General features: G+C 39.9%; 1 gene segment (V, D, J or C); it reads right to left on the reverse strand.

Moving 5' to 3' along the window:
* LOC111756565 (immunoglobulin kappa variable 2-29-like) overlaps positions 1-15,517 on the reverse strand; it is a 160,980-nt gene extending 145,463 nt beyond the window's left edge. Inside the window, 2 exon segments of the V gene segment in view lie at positions 14,753-15,062; positions 15,454-15,517. Of these exon segments, the coding sequence occupies positions 14,753-15,062; positions 15,454-15,502 (359 nt within the window).
* Positions 15,518-17,269: the final 1,752 nt, after the last annotated feature.

Here is a 17,269-nt window from a genome sequence, read left to right on the forward strand (position 1 = left end):
TTCCCTGTGAAGTGGAGATCACTTCAGACCCAGGATGAGATCCTCAGCTCTTCATCTTAACCATTCTGTGTAATCCAGTGTATTTTTCCCAGTGTTGTGATTTTCATTTGAATGTAGGAATGATCCATCTGTCAACATAAATGTGAAATAATAATAAAAATCCTTTATTCCAAAACAAAGAGAAATGCACATCAAGTCAAATCTCTGCTTAAATTTTTCAGTGATTTTCTTTGTCCTGACTTATTGTCATGGTCCCCAGGCCCCATGGTTGGTAGCCATCCTTGGCTGCTCTGTTTTGAATCTGGTGAACTCTGAACACCCCTCTTGTTCCCTTCAATGTCCACAGATTCAGAGGAGTCTGGTCTGGTGATGGATGAAGATGGGAGCTTTCATCTATCTGTTTTCTTGTGCATGTTTAAGACTGACCCCAGCACCTCCACATCGTAGTGAAGCACTCTGCTACTGAGCTGTACCTACAGTCCCAGATTAGGGATTTTTCTCATTTCTACAAGCTGATCAATGTGATCCGCCCTGCCTCCTGTCTAACCGTGTGCCTACCAGGCCTCCTTTTTCCCCTAGGGCCTGTTCTCTGGGTTCTGCTTTTTGACCCTGAGTTTCCTGAATTTTTCTCCTGCTCATGGCCTCATGACTCATGACTTTGTTTCCAGGTGCCATTGCCCTTGCTAATCAGGCTTGAGTTCATTCCCCACTGTGGCTGTGACCCTGGTGATAGCCTGGATGGCCTTTTCACTCTAGAAAGCTGGACTTGAATAGGAGGACTTTAACCATGGTAGTCTTTCATCACTGTGACTGGAAGCCCTGCGTTTTTACACATGGATCACATTGTTCTCAGGGCCGGGCCGTTCTTCACAGTGAAATTGCTAGTCTCATGTTCATAAAATCCTCCATGTCCTTGGAGCCCCTGATACTTGGGATAGACTAGGGTGAGGCCAATGAGGAATTTGCTTTGGGTGCAGAATTGAATTAAGTTCCCACATCTTCGTCACTTGTATGATTAAATTTTAGTGCAATCCAAAATTGTGCAAAAGGCATCTCGCAGGAAGAAGAAAAATCAGAATTGTTGGTTAAAACAAGATCTTCCTTGTGAACAAGTAAGTGTCAATGAGGACTGTGTGATACTGTGGAAATATGATATTGGTAAGGTTATTTAATTCATTATTTTGGTATGTTTCTGCCACCAGTTGTGATCAGTGATTGGGTTGATAGCAGCATTGCAAGTGTGTATTGCAAGACCATTAGAGACCAAGACACTTGATTTCTGTAATGTGGAGAATGAGGCTTGTGTGCTGTGCTTGTCTGGAATAGGGATGTGTGCAAGGGTTAATTCTAATGACTGCAAGAGAAGTGGATCGCTTTAGGAGGAGAACAGAAATGATTATTCACAGGTGTTCTTTATGAGCCAATTTCCAATAAATAAACTGAAAATAATGAACACATTAAATGTCTAGAGCTTCCGGAGATATCTGTGACTGTTCTGCTGATGTTGTATTAGGTCACGATGTTGTAAGCAAATGGTTGCAATAAATAATTTGAAAGAGGCTGGACAGTGTTGCTGCATGACTGTGACCAGAAGAGGGCAGCACATGCACACTTCTGTAGGTGAAGCCTTCAGGGTCCTGTCCAACCCCCACAAAGTGGCTGTCATCCCACAACTGAAACAGTTTGTCCCCTTTTATAGCAATGATCCCCAAGGGGAAATTTCCTTTGAGTGTAACATACATTATGTTTACATTTAAAAAAATCGTTCTATTTTTTTTTTAATTTAAGGAGAAAAAGAAAAAAACAGAAAAAGGGTACAAGTAATACAAAATTTAAAAAATAAACAGTAAGAAATCACTGTTAATAGATTACATATTCTCATCTTAGAAATAGTTGTTCAAGTTACAAAACTGAAGCATATAAAGTGGACTTTGAAACAGTGAGAGTGCAAACAGTTTTGTGCAATGATCCAAAAAAAACCTCAGTAATATGGTTATCTATCTTATACACTTAAATATATATGCAGTCATAAACTTTAGAGCACTTTATTTTCTTTTCTTTTGTACAATGACAATTAAACATTTTGGGTTTTATTACTCCCACAGTTCTTATTACTTTTTTTTGAAGAGAGTAAAACCAAATGCGACATACCAGAACAGAGTCAGCCAAATCAAAAGGGGGGACATAATAGATAATGTAAAAACAAAATAGAAGGTGATCAACACTGGTTACCATAATGCCTCTTGCTATTTTAAGAAGAATTGCCAGTTATAATAAAATTAAACAAAACAGTAAAGAATAAAACCAAAGCATTGGAGACATAACTTTAAAAGAAGATAATAGTCAACCGGAATGGGTTTCATAATGAATCTTATTGTCTTCACAGTTTTGCCTATACTTTTGAACTTGGTACTATCAAGCAAAGCAGAATAGGGGAATTTCAGTCAAAACAAGATCGTGAGGGCAATACAGGATTTCAAATCAAGTTAATCAGAAATCCAAGTGGGTTACTATAATGTATCCTGCTATTTTTCATTTATTCTTCCCTTAATTAAAAAGATAAAAAGATAAAAGTAAATAGTTAACAAAAAGGGATTGAGATAAAAGGGCATAACAACAGAACAGCGCAGGTCAAAACATAACCATTTAAGCAAAATATTGTTTCACCACAAGATATCCTGCCATAAAAATAGTTACTATGGTATTTCTTTCCTTGAAATCTTTGAGTATAACTTCGTATACTGTAGCACCAAACATATCAAGACACTATAAAATCATTCAAGAGTATGACATCATTACAGGGCATTTAAAACCAATTAACAGAGAATGAACAATGGTTTCTGTATAATCTCCTTGTCTATAAAAGTGAAAAATCGTTCTATTAATGTTGTCTCTGGGGCATGAATCTCTCTCAGTTCCTTTTTAAAGTCTGAGTAGCCAGTCCTTGTTGGCCTGCCCTGTGGATTTCTCTTCATCTCTTTGCTTTGCACATTGTGTTATCTCGGCGTCCCAGTCTGTGTTCATCTGTTTACACTCTCCTTGTTCTTTGTAGTCGCTCTGGGTAGCAAAGAGCAGTTCCCTGATCCCCAGAATCCCTCCTGTGCCTCTGGGTTAGGAAAGCGTGAGCCTGTGGCTGGCAACTCCTCAGGATTTTAAGCTGCTCCCTTCTAAGTGCTCAGGCCCCACTGCCTCTCCTTGCTGCTTCCCTTCAGCTCCTGAACTCACAACAGATAGTTTCAAATTCTCCAGTTTCTCAGGTTCAGCCTGAGTGGAACAGTTGCCCTGAATTTCACCTTGTTCTCATAGAACACATCCAGAAAGACAAAGATGTTTACTTGTTTTGCCTTTAAAATTCAGTCACCGTCTGCCTACTTTTCACTGCAGCATCTGCTGGGTCAAGGGTGTGCACAAGGAAGACCTCAGAGTGGAGAGTGTTCATCTCTTTCTCTTCCATGACACAGGGCCTTGTTGCTCTGCTGTCTTACTCACTCTTGGTCCCAAGCAGAGGCCTCAGCTGCAACTTTTTGTTCTGATTCTTCAACCTCTTCCTCTCACACAGAGCAGGCTGTGCTGTGCTGCTCCCCAGCAGCAGTGCAGGAGGGCAGCTGGGCCTCCCCAGGCAGGGAGGCTTGTGTTTGAGGCTGTAGCAGTGTGGAAGGAGCATGTGCACCTTGATAACAGTAATAAACTCCAGCTTCCTCAGCCTCGACTCTGCTGATTTGGAGTGTGAAATCTCTCCCTGAGCCACTGCCACTGACCCTGTCTGGGGTCCAGGAGATCTTTTTGGAAAGCAGATAAATCACACCCCTTGGAGCCTGGCCTGGCTTGTGCACAACCCAGTGCAAATAGGTTTTTCCATCACTAGCCAGGAGACTCTGACTGACCCTACAGGAGATGGAGGCCGGCTCTCCAGTGGCGACAGACAGAGAGAGTGGGGTCTGTGTCATCACTATGTCTCCCGTGGATCCTAAAATGATGAAGGAGAAGTGCAATATCATGAACCAACAACATACGCCATTGTGATAGATTTCTGTGTTTTTTCATTATGAAGTATCAAATTATTCTTTATTTCAATGCACAATGCAAGATTTCCAAATTTGAGTTTCTGTTCAAGGTTTCTAATTACAAGGATCCCTCTAGAATTCATCTCAGCACCCCTCTCTTCCTTTGTGATGTTCTTCATGAGAAGCCAGTCCTTCTTTCCTCAGGAATTTTCTTCACTCACTGAGCTAACCTCACACACCCATGTTTCAATTTGATGCTGAATATCTCATGTACAAACAGATCTGATCAGGTGGTAGTGGGACCCCGAATGTCACCCTCTTGTCCTGTGCCCCACATCATCTCCCTGTGTCCTTACCAGTGATCTAGAGCAGTAGCAGCTCCAGGAGCTGAAGAGGGAGCCTCATTTCGAGAAATAGAATTGAAGAGTTCTGATCAGGCCAGGCCAAGTTAGAGATAGCTTTTATCTGAGACTTGCTTGGGAAGGTCCTCCCTGGGGACAAAATGCAAATTCCCTGGTGGGTGAGGTGGTGTACAATAGTGAAGAGCTTGGTGGAAGGCTTTTCATGTGGGCTCAGTGGTATAAAATGTCCTCTACATTTGGAGGAAAACAATAGATATACCGTTCATGATGTGTGCAGCAGTGAGTACAAGGATCCCTCTGAAAAGCTGCATCTCCAGGAGGGACACAGTGCTCAGGGCCCTGCCCATCCCAGACAGGACTTCAGTCCCCAGCATACAGGAGGGTGTGAAGATCAGTCTCTGGGTAGGGAAGGCTCATCCTGGAGCTTCTTAGGCTCCAGGAAGAGAAAGAAGCAATTCTCACTTCATGAGGACTCTTTTTTTTTTTTTTTTAGCATTTTCTAACATTAACATGGTGTGGCAAAACTGAAAAGCTCTTTTATTGAAACTAGATAAATTTTCATCATCTTAGATACTAGTATTAAAAATAATCTTTTCAATGAGCTAGAAACTAAGTGACATATGAGCACTAAAATCAAAAGAATATGTTACAGTGAAAAATATCTTTCTTCGAGATGGAGACCAGTAACTCTGTGGAAGTCAAGAGGTTAAAAAAAATAGGCCTTACATGGTGGATGTGCAATTCCTTGTGAATATATTTTGTAATTAGTAAATGTCTGTTCAAGCCTGTTCTGTTGTGGATATGTATATCCTGAAATATATGTATATACACACAAACATGCACCAACACCAGTGTTTTTTAGGCAAAGATTTCTCTTGGTTTTATAAAAAATGAATGAGAAATATTTAATACTTCTTTTTTCTGAATGATGATAAAGCAACCTTTTCATATTTATTGTTGTTTTTTTTAATAGATGTTGAGTAGCCATGGTCCATAGTTTAAAGAGGCATTTTCAATATCAGAATGTCAGCACTGAATCCAATGTTTTAATGCCTCAGGGTAATTTTTTTTTTTTGTCTTTTTCTTTTTTATCGGTACCGGGGATCGAACTCACGACTGTCTGCTTGCAAGGCAGACGCTTATGCCGCTGAGCTAAATCCCCAGCCCCTGCCTCAGGGTAATTTGATCCAATGGCTACCATGGTCCTGGAGTTTATGTGAGATGGGAGAGATTAAAGCCATGCAGTCCTTAGTTTATAAGTTCACGTTATTTTTTTTATGACAGCCCAAAGCTGCAGTATGTCTGTCACACATTTGCAAAAGAACTTTTGGGGTAAAATAAGTAAGATTCTATAGTGTGTGCTTTTATTGTTAATAAGAGACTGTGTCAATGTGCTAATCACCCTCTACGTTGTGTGAGTGTATGGGTGTGTTGGGGCTTTATCCTAGTAGTTTCATTAAACCTAGGAGATCACTAGTCCTTTGTATTTCTCTCATTTTGACACTGGATCTCACTATGTTGTTCAGTTGCCCAGTTTCTGCTCCACCTGTGCACCCTCCTGCCTCAGCCTCACTGTGATGGGTTGACTGTTGTTCATTATCTGTCTTGGGTGACTTTGTCTTCTGAATGTGTGGGCTCCTTCCATGAAGTCTGGGAAGTAGAAACGTTCACTTGTTGGACCTGTCTGGACTCTTAAGGCCCTGTTCCTCATCTGTCTCACCAGGATCAGTAGTAAGTGAAATGAAATAAAATAAATTTCATCTCATTGGAACAGCCACATGACAAAGTTCTAAATCTTGACACACATGAGCAGGAGACCAAGAGTTGTTAGCGTCAGACTTGTACACATTGTTTCGGTTTTCATATTCTTGTCCTTAGAAAGAAGGAAGCTTTAAAAACCTCATGCAGTTTGGCTGTGTTGTGCAATTGTGAGCCAGCATCTTAGATGAGACTCACCTCAGAGTATAAGAATTTATTTTAATATTTCATAATTAAAAATATAATTGTAAGAATAATCTTCTGAAAGCAAAATTAAGGGTGATATTGCATTGATTAATAAACAAATTGAGTTGTGAATATTTGTGGCTTGACTATAAGGATGATTTAAGTGATTTACAGTTTGTATAAAATGTATTTAGATGTCAATTTTATAATGCTTACTTTTATTTTTCCATTTAGTTTTCTTCACTTTTTATTATTTGTAATTTATTTCTTCACTATCTTCTCATGAGTACCAAATCAGAAGTATGGGAAGAGCCCTTTCCAGTATGATATTTTCAGTGGTAGTTATTTTATGTACCTGAATTTCAGTACCTAGAATGTCTGACCTTGTGATCTATGGCTCTTTATTGCAGCTGTGAGGATTCTTGATGATTTTGCATGGCTGTATTCTCCTCTAGACAGTGTTTCATTTAGGCACTTCCTTAACCCTTTTCAAGGTTAAAAATTCCCAATCCTTCTGAAGCAGACATTTTTGACATACAGATATTTGGTCATATTAGTCTGCACACATTATTGTCAAGGAAATCTTGTCTTTTTTTTTAATCTCCTTATTTCCCAGTGTACGTAGAGCCCTCTTTAACTTCACAGCAGCTGTGGGAAGGGTCATTTCTACTGTCCCTTTGCTGTTCTCTTCACTCACAGAAAGCCCTTGTGAACCTGCTTAGTTTAGGACCCCAGAGTCTGCACAGAGTGAGTTCTGGCCCAGGATTCTGGTGCATGGCCATGTCTAGGGCGGGGACTGGAGCTCCTGTTTGCTGTGCTCGTCAGTACTTTCTGGATGAAAGTGACAGCAGCTCAGGCAGGTTTGGTACACATAATAAAAAAAAGGGTCCCAAATTTGTCCCTTCCTATTGTGTTTCCTCTTCTCTTCTGTCTCCTCTCCTGCCTCTTCCTCCCGTGCTCTTTCTTCACTTGTCCTCCCACTCTCTTTTGTTAGTTCTCTCTTTGGTGTGTTTTCTCCACCCTGTTTTATTATTTCACAAGGATTGTGGCTCTGAGGTGGCCAGGGTGTAACCTCAGCCCCTTTAGATGTATTTTTGACTTGCGGTTAAAGCTCTCTGCATCACATCTTTAAGCTGTAACTGCAGAGTTCCTAAGTTGTCTTTAGAGCTTCTAGTTTGTCCTCTATGTTTGTTTTTGTCACACAAATACGTTTTCTGTGATGATGTTTGACTCTGTTTGTATCAGCCACTTTCCCAACACACTGCACATGTTGAAGGAGAAATCAGTTACTCTTCCGAATTTGAAATTCAGGGAAGAAATTTATTCTGCAAGTGAGTGTTTCTGTAGGTCATGTGAATTGCTGAGTGGAAATTCATTGTAACCCTCGTAATATCCAGGAGTGATGTAACCTGAGCCATCTTAGGAAAGTTCTAATACTTGGCAATGAACTATTGTGGGCATCAGAAAGCCGAGTGGACCCTAAGCTCCCTGTCCTGCAGTGCCTGGTGGGAGGTGGCCACATGAGACACTTGTGGAGAGGGGAAAGATCATCCTCATGCTTTCTCAGAGTTGAAGCAATTAGTAAGTCTGCTTGTGGAGCACCCTGCCCTGTGTGGAGACCAGTGGACCCATGACATGTGGCTGGCTGAGGGGACTGATTCTGATTAGTGCAAGAGTAAGACCCAGTGGCAGATTGTTCATTTCCTCCGCTGCCCCTTTCAGTGTAGGAGTCAGTGGTGAGTTTGCTTCCCCTACTTTGTGACACATTTGCAGATGTGCCCTGTGACGTACCTTGGCTCCACCCTTGAAAGCACAGAGTGGAGACTTTTCCACAGAGTGTGCACCTACCTGGCCAGCAGTCTGCAAAGCTAGGTGTGGAGACAGCAGCTCCATGCTTAAGCAAGCACAGACACACACAGACACACACAGACATACACACCCTTTCCTGTTCCTGCCCAGGGGCTAACACACAGCAGAGCTCACCTGTCAGCAGAATCAGCTGTTGGGGAGGAAAATGCACCTGTCCTGCACTGGATTTACCACTTTCCTCATGGAAGTACAATTCAACTTTAGAAAACCAAGAAAATACTTCTCTCATCTAAAATTCTCAGCAAGAGTATTTTAGAGTTTATTTCATTTGCTCCGCCTTGTTTTGTGTTTTCCTTTACCTTATCAATTTTATGTACTTACATTTAATGTGATTTAATTTTGATCTGTTTTTCTTTTCTTTTCTTTTTTTTTTTTAATTTAAGAGGAAAAAGAGAAAAACACAAAACAAACCAAAGCGGCGTAAGGGTACACGCAATACAGAACTACAAAACAAAACAAAACAAAACAAAACAAAACAAAACAAAACAAAAAAACATAACAGTAAGAAATTACCTGCTAGTAGATTACACACTATCTTCTTGAAAATAGTTCCTCAAATCACAGTATCAAAGAACACAAGGTGGACATTCAAACAGGGAGACTGCAAACAGCTGTGTTCAATGTTCCAAAAACATTGATAAAGTCAGCTATTTAACACCCCCAAACACACTTGCTGTTATATCCGTTAGAGCTCTTTTTCTTTTTTTTTTCCCTCTCTTTTTTACAACAAAATTTACACATCTTGGATTTTATTACTCCTTAGTGCTTATTACTTTCTTTGGGGGGGGGGAGAATACAGTCAAATATGGCAAAACAAAGCTGTCAGTCAATACCAAGGATAGACATAGCACATGGTGTAGAACAGAGTACAAGTTTATCAACAATGGTTATCAACGTTGTCCCTTGTTTCCTTAAAAAGAATTGTCTATCTTATTAGATATTACAAAGTTGGACAAAACAGTAGAGAACAAGACCAATAAAACTTAGGCATTGTAAACATTACAGGACTTCCAAAGAAGACAATAGTCAAACCAGAATGGGTATCTTAGTGAATCTTATTGTCTTCAAAGTAGTTGCCTATGTCTTCAAACTTGATACTATCATATAGAATGGAACAGAGTCTAATCAGTCAAAACAAGATCATGGGAGTACTACAGAACTTCAAAACAAGTTAATAGGAAATCGAAAAGAGTTACTATTTATATATCCTAATTTTTTTGAATTTTTTCTTTAATTAAGACAAACATAAGAAATGACTAAATAATTTTTTTTGAAACAATAAGGGGGAGATTGAGATAAAACAGGACATAACAATATAACAATAGAGGTCACAGCATGACTGTTTCAACAACCTAGTACTTCACCACCTTATAACCTGACTTAATAGTAGTTACCATAGTGTCTTTTTCCTTGAAATATTTGGATAAAACTTCATATACTCTAGCTTCAAATATTTTCATATCAAGAAGCCCAGAATAAAGCCTTTCTAATTAATGAGTGAAAACTTTATAAGGCTTCAAGGCCACCTAATGGGGAATCATGATTACCACATATTTTTATATATTTGAATCATTATTTACATTAGGGAAACTATTCGGTATTCACACATGCGAGATTGATTTATTTCACTTATGAGTATGGTCTCAAGCTGCGCCCATTTATTGATAAATATCTCAATGTGATCCTTCTTTATAGCTGAATAATACTCCATTGTATAGAAATACCACAACTTTTTTATCCATTCCTCAGTTGATGGGCACTTGGGTTGTTTCCAAGATCTGGCGATTACAAATTGTGCTGCTATAAACATAGGTGCACATATATCACTGTGGTATGATGCTTTCAGTTCTTCTGGGAATATGCCTAGAAGTGGAATAGCTGGAATAAATGGGATTTCCAGTCCCAACTTTTTGAGAAATCTCCAGACAGATCTCCACAAAGGCTGTACCAGTCTACACTCCCACCAGCAGTGCAGGAGAGTTCCTTTTTCCCCACAGCCTCTCCAGCATTTGTTGTCGGTTTTCTTGATCCTGGCCATTCTTTCAGGAGTGAGATGGTATCTCAGTGTGGTTTTAATTTGCATTTCTCTAATGACCAATGATGATGAGCATTTTTTCATGTATTTATTTGCCATTTGCATTCTTCATCTGAGAATTGCATATTCATCTCAGATGCCCATTTTTGGATTGGATCTTTGAATTTCGGAGGTCTGAGTTTCTTTAATTCTTTATATGTTTTAGACAAGAGGCCCTTGTCTGAGAGAGAGTTCACTAAAATCTTTTCCCAGTTTGTGGGTTTTCTTTTCACTATGCTGGAGATTTCTTTTGACATGCAGAAACTTTTTAATAAGAAGTGGTCCCAGTTATTGATTCTGGGAAGTATTTCCCGTGCGGTTTGAGTCCTGTTCATGAATTCTTTACCTACTCCTATGTCTCCAAGGTTTCTACCTATTTTGTCTTCCAATAGATTTAGTGTTTCTGTTTTAATATTCAGATCTTTGACCCATTTAGATTTTAATTTAGTACATGGTGATAGACATGGGTCTAGCTTTAGTTTTCGGCAAATGGAGAGCCAGTTTTTCCAGCACCATTTATTAAAGAGACTGTCGTTCTTCCAGTGAACCTGCTTGGCTCCCTTATCAAAAATAAGGTGGTTGAGTGTGTTCGTAGTTGTGGTTATATCTTCTAATCTATTCCACTGATCTTCAGCTCTGTTTTGATTCCAATACCATGTTGATTTTACTACTGTTGCTTTGTAGTATAACTTCAAGTCAGGGATTGTGATGCCTCCTGCTTTGTCTTTGCTGCTTAGAATTGCCTTTGCGATTCTAGGTCTCTTCTGGTTCCAGATGAAATTTAGGAGTGATTTCTCTAGATCTATAAGGTATGTTGATGGTATTTCTATTGGGATTGCATTGAATCTGTATAACAGTTTTGGGAGAATGGCCATTTTCACAATGTTTGTTCTTCCTATCCATGAGCAAGGGATGTCTTTCCATTTTCTGAGATCATCTTCAATTTCCTTTTTCAGTGTATTATAATTTTCACTGTATAAGTCTTTTACTTCTTTCGTAAGAGTAATTCCTAAATATTTCATTTTTTTGCTTGCTAATGTGAATAGTCCAGTTTCTCTTATTTCCCTCTCTGTAATTTTGTTGTTCGTGTATAGGAATGCTATTGATTTCTGAGTATTGATTTTGTATCCAGCCACATTACTGAATTTATTTATTGTATCTAAGAGTATTTCAATGGAGTTTAGGGGGTCTTCTATGTAGAGTATCATGTCATCTGCAAACAATGATAATTTAACTTCTTCTTTTCCTATCTTTACCCCTTTTATTTTTCTCTCTTGCCTAATTGCTCTGGCTAGTACTTCCAGTACTATATTAAATAGGAGTGGTGATAAAGGACATCCTTGTTTTGTACCCAATTTTAAAGTAAAGGCTTTCAATTTTTGGCCATTTAGTATGATGCTGGCTGTTGGTTTGTCATAAATGGCCTTTATTATATTGAGGTAAAGACCATTTATTCCAATTTTCTGTAAAGTTCTTATCATAAATAAGTGTTGGACCTTATCAAAGGCTTTTTCTGCATCTATAGAGATGATCATGTGATTCTTATTTTTGGCTTTATTGATATGATGGATTACATTTATTGATTTGCGTATGTTGAACCATCCTTGCATTCCTGGGATGAATCCCACTTGGTCATGGTGTATAATCTTCTTGATGATTTGCTGGATCCTATTTGCCAATATTTTATTGAGGATTTTTGCATCTGTGTTCATTAGGGAGATCGGTCTATAGTTCTCTTTTATAGTTGGGTCTTTCTCAGGTTTTGGTACTAGAGTAATATTTGCTTCCAGGAATGACTTAGGAAGGATTGCTTCCCTTTCAATTTCATTGAATAGTTTGAGGAGTGTCGGCATTAGGTCTTCTTTATATTTCTTGTAGAATTCTGCAGTGAATCCATCTGGGCCTGGGCTCTTCTTGGTGGGCAAGGACCCAATTACATTCTCAATTTCATTAGCAGAGATTGGGTTATTCAACAGTTTTATATCCTCTTGATCTAGCTTTGGTACTTCATATGCTTCTAAGAATCTGTCTATTTCTTCTGTGTTATCAAACTTTTGAGAGTAGAGGTTTTCGAAATAGGTGTTGATGATCCTCTGTATTTCTATTGGGTCTGTAGTGATTTCTCCTTTTTCATTTCTTATTGCATGAATTTGAGCTTTTTCTTTCCTTTTTTTAATAAGGTTGGCTAGGGGCTTATCGATTTTATTTATTCTTTCAAAGAACCAACTCTTTGATTCGTTGATTCTTTGGATTGTTTTCTTAGTCTCTATTGCATTGATTTCTGCTCTGATTTGTATAATTTCCTCTCTTCTGTTGGCTTTGGGCTTGACTTGCTCTTCTTTTTCTAGCTGTTTGAGGTGTAGCATCAAGTTATTTATTTGTATTCGTTCTGTTTTCCTGATGTGGGAACTCAGTGCAATAAATTTTCCTCTCAGAACGGCTTTCATTGCATCCCACAGATTCCGGTAAGTTGTATCTGCATTTTCATTTTCTTTTAGGTATTGTTTAATTTCTTCTTTAATTTCTTCTGTGACCCACTGATTACTCAAGAGTGTGTTATTTAGTTTCCATGTGTTTGTGGAATTTTTGCAGTATCCTTTGTCATTAATTTCTAATTTCAGAGCGCTATGATCCGATAATATGCAAGGGATGATTTCAACTCTTTTGCATTTGCTTAAATATGTTCTGTGAGCTAATATATGGTCTATTTTAGAAAATGATCCATGTACTGCTGAGAAGAATGTGTATTCTGATGTTGTTGGGTGGAACATTCTGTATATGTCTATCAAACCCATTTGTTCGCAGGTGTGATTCAGTTCTGTTATTTCTTTGCTCATTTTCTGTCTGGTTGATCTGTCCCTTGGTGTCAGTGGTGTATTAAGGTCTCCTGTTACAATTGTGTTACTGATAATTTGAGTTTTCATTTCTGTTAATAATTGTTTTATATAACTGGGTGCTCTGGAGTTTGGTGCGTATATATTTAAGATAGTTATCTCTTCCTCTTGGAGTTTTCCCCTTACGAGTATGTAGTGACCTTCTTTGTCCTTTATGGTCATTGTTGGTTTAAAGTTCACGTTGTCTGCAAACAGAATGGCTACTCCTGCCTTTTTTTGGATTCCTGCTGCATGAAGAATTGTTTTCCATCCTTTGACTTTCAGTCTCTGTTTTTCTTTTCTATTTGTATGACTCATTTTCTTATTTGTTTCATTATGCCATTTATTTTATCTTTTCCCCAGTCCTTTTTTAAGCTTATTATACTATCAAATTCATCTTTATTAATGTGTGTTTCTTGTTCACTCTGCATTATTTTGACCCTTCTATTTTTATGGTTGATACATTTGTTAAATTTAATTTGTTTTTAGCATATTTCTATGTCTTGCTGAGTACTGATGGAAAGACAAGGCTTACCACAACCATAAATTCCCTGTCTAACTGCTTTGGACCAGTGAGAGAAATTCTCTGAGAATTCTCTTGTTATATTAGTGTATTCTGTTCCTGTGACAAACGAGGCTCCTTTCCTGTTTTCAAGTCACTCCTGGAATCTGATAAAATAAGATTCATAAATTGGGTGCTCAGCTGTGCCCACTGGATTGACGTGGAACATGTGATAGAACCTAGTGCATCTGTGGCCAGGATCATTTCTAATGTTCCTCAAGGGAAATTTCCTTTGAGTGTAATACAGGTTAAGTTTACATTTGAAAACTGAAAAATTGTTCTATTAATGTTATTTTGTCTCTGGGGCATGAACCTCCCTCAGTTCCTCTTTAAAATCCGAGTAGCCAGTCCTTCTTGGCCTGCCCTGTGGATTTCTCTTCATCTCTTTGCTTTGCACCCTGTGTTACCTCAGGGTCCCAGGCTGTGTTCATCTGTTTACACTCTCCTTGTTCTTTGTAGTTGTTCTGGGTAGCTCAGAGCAGTTCCCTGATCCCCAGAATCCCTCCTGTGCCTCTGGGTTAGGAAAGTGTGAGCGTGTGGCTGGCAGCTCCTCAGGATTTTAAGCTGCTCCCTTCCAAGTGCTCAGGCCCCACTGCCTCTTCTTGCTGCTTCCCTTCAGCTCCCCTTGTCTCTCAACAGATGGTTTCAAATTCTCCAGTTGCTCAGGTTCAACCACTGGAACAGTTGCCCTGAATTTCACCTTGTTCTCATACAGCACATCCAGAAAGACAAAGAAGTTTAAGTGTTTTGCCTTTAAAGTACAGTCATCATCTGCCTCCTTTTCACTGCAGCATCTGGTGGGTCAAGGGTGTGCACAAGGAAGACCTCAGAGTGCACAGTTTCCTTCTCTCTCTCTTCCATGACACAGGGCCTTGCTGCTCTGCTGTCTTCCTCACTCTCAGTCCTGGACAGAGGCCTCAGCTGCCTCTTGCTGCTCTGCTTCTTCAGCCTCTTCCTCTCAAAGGGAGCAGGCTGTGCTGTGCTGTTACCTAGCAGCAGTGCAGAAGGGCAGCTGGGTCTCCCCTGCCAGGGAGGTTTGTGTTCGGGGCTGTAGCACTGTGGGAGGAGCATGTGTACCTTGGTAACAGTAATAAACTCCAGCGTCTTCAGCCTCCAGCCTGCTGATTTTGAGAGTGAAATCTGTCCCTGACCCACTGCCACTGAACCTGTCAGGGACCCAGGATTCCCGATTGGAAACCTGATAAATCATGAGCCGAGGAGCCTGGCCTGGCTTCTGCACAAGCCAACTCAAGTAAGTTTTTCCATTACTATGCAGGAGGCTCTGACTGGCCCTGCAGGAGATGGAGGCTGGCTCTCCAGGGGCGATGGACAGAGAGCGTGCGGTCTGGGTCATCACAACATCTCCCGTGGATCCTAAAAAGATAAAGGAGAAATTTGAGATCACTTGCAAGTATCTTGAGCCATTTTCACTGTTTTCCCTTTTTTCTATATAGCAGTCTAAATTATTTTTGTCATTCTGATTTGTGTACAAAAGCATTCTACTTGAAGAATGGGGCCCTAGACTAGCAGTCCCAAGGGAACTCATAGAGTTCTCCTGCAGCATCTCTGTGTTTTTTGTGTAAAATCATCAGCTAAGTACAGAGGTCCTCGTTCCCTAGGAATTCTCCTCACCCTGCAGACCAGATCCTCCCCTCTTCATGCTGCAAACCAGGCCATGTCACTATGTTCTAAACACATCTGGGCAACAAGGGTATCCAGAGCCCACCTCTTGCCCCATCTCTCCCTAAGCTCCAGGTGTCCTTACCAGGCAGGCAGAGCATCAGCAGCCCCAGGAGCTGAGCAGGGAGCCTCATGTTGAGAAGCTGGACTCAAGAGTCCTGATTCCCCAGGGCGAGGTTGCAGAGAAGCTCTTATCTCAGACTGGCATGGGCAGTTCCCCTCGGAGGAGCAAGATGCAAATGCCCTGATGGGTGCAGTGGTGTGGAAAGAGTGAAGAGGCAGGCGGGGGCCTCTCCTGGGAGCTGGTGATAGAAACTCTCCTCTGTGTTTGAAGGGAACCCATACATAGAAAGTCCCTGCTGTCTGTAGTAGTGGGCATGAGGACTGCAGGGTGAAAGTCTGCACCTGTGACAGGAGCATGAGCACCATGTTGAATACGGAGGCTAAACAGGATAAAAACAGTCATGTTGAAAGAATTTACACGTTGTTTTCTGACATATACCTAATAGCCTCTATAAATCAAGTGGAAATTTTGAAGAAATTATGCCTTCTGTATTGAATATAAAATTCTTCTTTATTGTGTTTTAAAAATTTTTGAATGATCTGTTGTGTTTATCTCCATTGAGATTTATTTGTGAAATTATTTACATTTAGTATAAAATTTAATACATGTATTTGTTTCTCAAATATGAATCTGTATACAAATGTGTGGATGTGTCTATGCCACACACACACATAAGATTAATAAAAATACTTCTTAAGGCAAAAATTCCCCTGAAGTCCTGTGTGGATGGAGGAGGTATAACTTCATAGCTGTCTTTCTAAGTGGTCATAAAAGTCCTTGTCGTCATGTGTTTTATTGTCCTAGGGCTGTGAAGCCGCAGTGCTTGTGTGAAAAGGAGCCCGTGTGTGAGGACATCAGGGCGACCCCAGGCTTCTTCCTGTCTCTGTGCAGTGTGAGTTAGTGAGCAGCTCAGGCCAGGATGATCCTGGGAGCGGTGCTGGGTCTGATCTGCTGCGGGATTTCAATTTCAGATTTCTTCCTCCAAGCCGGGAGATAAGCCTGGTGTTGAAGACCTGAAGTTCGTGGTATTTTTAAAATGACAGTCAGAGAATTCTGGCTCATGCCCTCAGAAGTGTGGAAACTTATTGGAAAAATAGATATTTCTTCTTGTTTGCTCTCATTTAAAATACAATGCTCAAAACGTTTCTCCTGCCCTTCTCCTCCATCTCCTTCTTTGCCTTTTCCACTCCTGCCCTTGGGTTGAACCCATAATCTTCTCACTAATCTGTATCACAGCGTCTTTGTCTATTATTTTTTTGTCTTATGAGACAGAGTAATCTTAAGTCACTAATTTTGTCAGTTTAGGCCAACACTTGCCATCCTCTTGCCTCAGGCTCCCTGAATGCTGGGATGACAGGCTGTGTCATCCTGCTTGTGTCTTTGTCTTCTGAGTGTTTACATTCTCTGTAAACACTTGGAAAGGTTGGTGTGACTTTGTGTTTGACATTTCTAGGTTCTGTTTTGTTGTTTTTGAAATGTTATGCGTTTTGATTAGTACATGTTTGCAATACATAATGATTGCATTTATTGTGTGGGGTAGATACATGTACATGGCATACCTTAGTGTATTTCCCTTCGCCTCACTTTTAGATTCTATTCTTTATCTATCTAGCCTGAATTAACAGCAGTGAGTAACATGACAGAAAAAAAGGGTTGAGTTCATGGGAACAGGCACAGAGCAGGGTTTTAAAGTTTCACAAAAATATAGAGAAGATATGAGAAATTGATGGAAAATAATGGGCACGTTGATTCAGCTTTCATATTATTGTCCTTGGAAATTCAGCAGTCCATTAGCCCATGTACAATTTGGGTGTGTTACAGTAGGGTACGGCAGCAA

This window comes from Cavia porcellus, unplaced genomic scaffold, assembly GCF_034190915.1.
Source record: "Cavia porcellus strain 051 isolate PalLab524CR breed Dunkin Hartley unplaced genomic scaffold, mCavPor4.1 scaffold_18, whole genome shotgun sequence".
NCBI classification, from domain to species: Eukaryota; Metazoa; Chordata; class Mammalia; order Rodentia; family Caviidae; genus Cavia; species Cavia porcellus.